At 48.4% G+C, this 4,409-nt stretch overlaps 1 protein-coding gene across 2 annotated transcripts; it reads right to left on the reverse strand.

The window, feature by feature from the left end:
• Positions 1–373: 373 nt before the first annotated feature.
• Positions 374–3,450, reverse strand: LOC137364167 (histone H3-like). Of its 2 annotated transcripts, none has more exons than XM_068027559.1 (2): positions 3,221–3,450; positions 374–2,599 (listed from the first exon to the last, which is right to left on the reverse strand). In XM_068027559.1, the coding sequence occupies exon 2, from the start codon at positions 2,068–2,070 to the stop codon at positions 1,660–1,662; it is 411 nt and encodes a 136-aa protein (XP_067883660.1). In that variant the 5' UTR covers positions 2,071–2,599; positions 3,221–3,450; the 3' UTR covers positions 374–1,659. The 2 variants fall into 2 exon arrangements, with proteins under 2 accessions (XP_067883660.1, XP_067883661.1); XM_068027560.1 differs by lacking the exon at positions 3,221–3,450 and adding an exon at positions 3,070–3,163.
• Positions 3,451–4,409: the final 959 nt, after the last annotated feature.

Raw genomic sequence — 4,409 nt, forward strand, 5'->3', positions numbered from 1 at the left:
AAATCCCGCCCTCTTCCGTTTGTCAGTGTCCTGATTGGTGAAGAATATAGGCAAATGAGGTGAATTAAGTACCGACCAATGAGATGAGTTCTCAGTCTATAAGTACAGTAAATGCTGCGGAAATTAACCATTCTTCGTGAAAGTATTTGTGAGACAGTGGAAATGTCTGGAAGAGGAAAGACCGGCGGGAAAGCTCGGGCCAAGGCCAAGTCTCGCTCCTCCCGGGCTGGACTGCAGTTCCCGGTGGGCCGTGTTCACAGACTCCTGAGAAAGGGTAACTATGAAGAGCGTGTGGGTGCGGGAGCCCCGGTCTATCTATCTGCTGTGCTCGAGTATCTGACCGCTGAAATCCTCGAGCTGGCCGGTAACGCAGCCCGGGACAACAAGAAGAGCCGCATCATCCCCAGACACCTGCAGCTGGCCGTCCGCAACGACGAGGAGCTCAACAAGCTGCTGGGAGGGGTGACCATCGCTCAGGGCGGGGTGCTGCCGAATATCCAGGCCGTGTTGCTGCCTAAGAAAACCAGCGCTCAGAGCTCCCAGAAAAAGTAAAGCGGCCAAAATGTCATCTAATAAACCAAAGGCTCTTTTCAGAGCCACCCACAGTCTCTGTGAAGGGCTGGTTACTGTTAGGAGGGAATCAGAGATGGAGTTATTGTAACAAGAGTATTGACCTGTTTCACATCTGTCCAGGTGTGTTTTCAGTTCTCTCTCTGGATTGCGCTGTTTCTCTGCTCACACATTTCCCCTTCTAGTTAAGTGAAGAACTGAACTGCAGGGTGTCAGAATCAACAATTTAATAAATCCCGCCACCTGGAATTTCATAAATCCCGAGAGTATCCCAGTGCATTAATGAGAACTGGTTCGGAACTGATGAATTAATTTAATAATGGAAGTGTCTGCGTTAATTCTGGTCTGTTTTTCATTTCGACAGTTTGAATTCTGTTTTTTTTCTCTCTCCGGCTTCTCAATGAGAATCTGCTCCCAGAACAGAGTAAATGCAGGAAGGAAGAGGCCATTCTCGGGCTGTGTGTTTCTCTCCTAACCTGATCTGTTTGGACCGCACTGTTCCCAGAGGACGGAATCAGTGAGAGTTGTGCACACACAGGAGCGGAGTCCATTGCAGCGCTTTAATATGTACCTTCTCCCCGGCCCTCCCGGTTCTCCGGACACAAAGCTGTCTACTCCCCCGGGTGCGGGAGAGAGTCGGGGTTTCTGTCCCCGCAGTGTCAGGGTCTGCAACCATCTGGCGGTTCGAGTCAGAGTGACCGAGCTGCCTTACATGTCCTGTGTACCGATCTCCAAGGGATTCAACTATTAGCGAACTCATTGGGTAATGTTTGTAAATAACCCTCATGTGAACGGAGCTGGCTCCATTAATTCCTTCCAAATAAAACTGGGATCTATTTCTTTTCCCCAAATGCCAGCGAACGAATCCCAGGAGACGGGGTGAAATTGTGCTGAACAGCAATGAGTCTCCGGTAACGCTGCTTTCTAAATTCCAGATCAGCTCTCAGTCCTACAGGCCTTTACCAGAAACCATGTGGCCGCCCCTCCAATCTAATGGGTTTGATGATGAACAGAGATGGCAGCTCTTTCCTTTGCTGATTTGGTGGCTCTGAAAAGAGCCCTTGTTACACTTGTTACTGAAGCCGGGTTTTAGGCGCGTTCCCCGCGGATGCGGCGGGCCAGCTGGATGTCTTTGGGCATGATGGTGACTCGCTTGGCGTGGATGGCGCACAGGTTGGTGTCCTCAAAGAGCCCCACCAGGTAAGCCTCGCTGGCCTCCTGCAGGGCCATGACGGCCGAGCTCTGGAAGCGCAGGTCTGTCTTAAAGTCCTGAGCGATCTCTCTGACCAGGCGCTGGAAGGGCAGTTTGCGGATGAGCAGCTCAGTGGATTTCTGGTAGCGGCGGATCTCCCTCAGAGCCACAGTGCCGGGTCTGTAGCGATGAGGCTTCTTTACTTCACCCGTGGCTGGAGCGCTCTTCCGGGCCGCTTTGGTAGCCAGCTGTTTGCGAGGAGCTTTCCCTCCGGTCGATTTACGCGCTGTCTGCTTTGTCCGGGCCATTTTCTCAACGGTTCTGCACAATCTGAGACACACAGACTATTAATACTGAATCTGCTGCACATCCGCCTTTTTAAACTCTGTGAGGAACCGCCCTGAGCAGTAATTGGCTGGAACCCGACACCCAGTCAGTTTAAACCAAACTCCGATAATGAACAGAAACACAGGAAGCTATTGCCTCCGATTGGCCGATTATTACTGATACATCAATTTTTAAAAAACCGCCAATATCAGTGCCGGAAACAACGGTTTTGACAAAGGAAAAATTTGCTTTCATTCTTAAAAAGAACATGATCAGAACATTTCAGTGATATTTGTCAGCAAAGATCTTTTACAGCAAAGATTTTAAACTTGTATTATTCTACACTTTGTCACAAGTTCCAGATACACTTTTCCAATCCGGTATCTATTCGGGTTTATTCTCCGTCCTTTTTGAAACAGTCTGGAAGCGGCGGTTACACAGCATTCTGCAAGCGGACACATTTCAGGTCAATCTTTGTCAAGATACCACATCACTGATTCTAGATTGAACCTATTTGTGGGAGACAAAAGCGGAGAGAAGATTTTTACTGTCAGGTGTTGAAATGAGGGTTCCGACAACAGCGGGGTTTCCAGATAATGTACTTATTAATTATTGAGGCCGAGCTTGAACAAGGGAAACAAGTGACTGAGAACTGATCTGTCAGCTTTTATGAACGAAAAACAGTAAGGGGCCGAATATGAATGCGCGTCCGAAATCAAAGCGCACTTGGGGTCAGTGATCAGTAATTAATTTACGCGGCATTATTAAGTAGAGACACAAAGATCTCAGTGAAACTGAATGACCCAGAATCCATGGGGTGAAAACAGAGATCACAAAGGCAATTAGAAAGTACCAGACTCTGCATATTAAAAAAAACAAATCGATACCAGGGATGATGTAGCTTTCTCAGAGAGATTGTGGGTGGCTCTTAAAAGAGCCGTTGTGTTTGGGATGTTTTTTAGTCCATTGTGCAGTTTTACTTGGAGCTGGTGTACTTGGTCACCGCCTTTGTCCCTTCCGACACGGCGTGCTTGGCCAGCTCCCCGGGCAGCAGCAGGCGCACAGCGGTCTGGATCTCCCGGGAGCTGATGGTTCTGCGCTTGTTGTAATGGGCCAGGCGGGAAGCCTCACCCGCGATGCGCCCGAAAATATCGTTCACAAACGAGTTCATGATGCTCATGGCCTTGGAGGAGATGCCGGTGTCGGGGTGAACCTGCTTCATCACTTTGTAGATGTAGATGGAGTAACTCTCCTTCCTCGACTTTCTCCGCCTCTTGCCGCCCTTTGCTGACGGTTTACTCACAGCTTTCTTGGCGCCCTTCTTAGCAGCTGCTTTCTTCTTCTCCTCAACCATCTTCAGTTTCAATTTCAGACACAGAAATAAACCAAACCCCTTCCGAGTGCGGATTAAATAGACAATCCCACAGCTCTATGCTAATGAGGGATGGGGGAAAGTAAAGATTGTGATTGGGTGATTGGGAGAGATGTCACAATGTATTTATAATATAATTCTCTAATTGGTGCCTTTCGCCATCCAATCAAATTAAACATTAGCAACCAATCACAAACACCCTTCCTGCAATCAGGAAGTATATTTCACAAAGATTCTCTCCAGCCCCAGTTTATTTTGCAAGGGGCGGTCCCAGTGCACAGCTCCCTGGAAATGTGCTGGCTGTTGTTGGGAGGACATTTATTGACTGATTCTGTGTCGTCCTGTCTCTGCTCTTGCCTGTGAGTGTGCAATTAATTCCATTTATGTTGCTCTCTGCTACTGTGTTTGTTTTATGTAATTCGGTCGCTCTCAGTCTCTGGTTCCGTGTCAGTGCGCCATTTTTCCACACTCTCTTGGCTAGTCTGGACATACCAGTGGAAGCCTTTCCCATGCGCTTGTTGATTTCTGCGTCGAGAGACAGGTTACTGGTGATAGGTGAACTCTTGAACCACTTCCAGAGCGTGGTCGCTGATATTGATGTATGGAACATTTCTGACGTCCTGTCCCATGATGTTCGTTTTCTTGAGGCTGATGGTCAGGCCAAATTCGTTGCAGGCAGCCGCAATCCTGTCAGTAAGTCTCTGCAGACAATGTAGTGTGAGATGTTAATGCAGCATTGTCAGCAAAGAGGAGTTCCCTGATGAGGACTTTCCGTAGTTTGGTCTTGTGTGGAGGAAAATTTTTTCTTCTGAAGACTTGAACGCATGTGAGAGCAGCAGGGAGAAGAAGATCCCAAACAGTGTGGGTGCGAGAACACTGCTATGTCCAGACTGGCCAAGTGAGTGTGGGGAAAATGGCGCACTGACACAGAACACAAAAGTCCAAGTA

Source organism: Heterodontus francisci, unplaced genomic scaffold (assembly GCF_036365525.1).
Source record: "Heterodontus francisci isolate sHetFra1 unplaced genomic scaffold, sHetFra1.hap1 HAP1_SCAFFOLD_632, whole genome shotgun sequence".
Taxonomy (NCBI): domain Eukaryota; kingdom Metazoa; phylum Chordata; class Chondrichthyes; order Heterodontiformes; family Heterodontidae; genus Heterodontus; species Heterodontus francisci.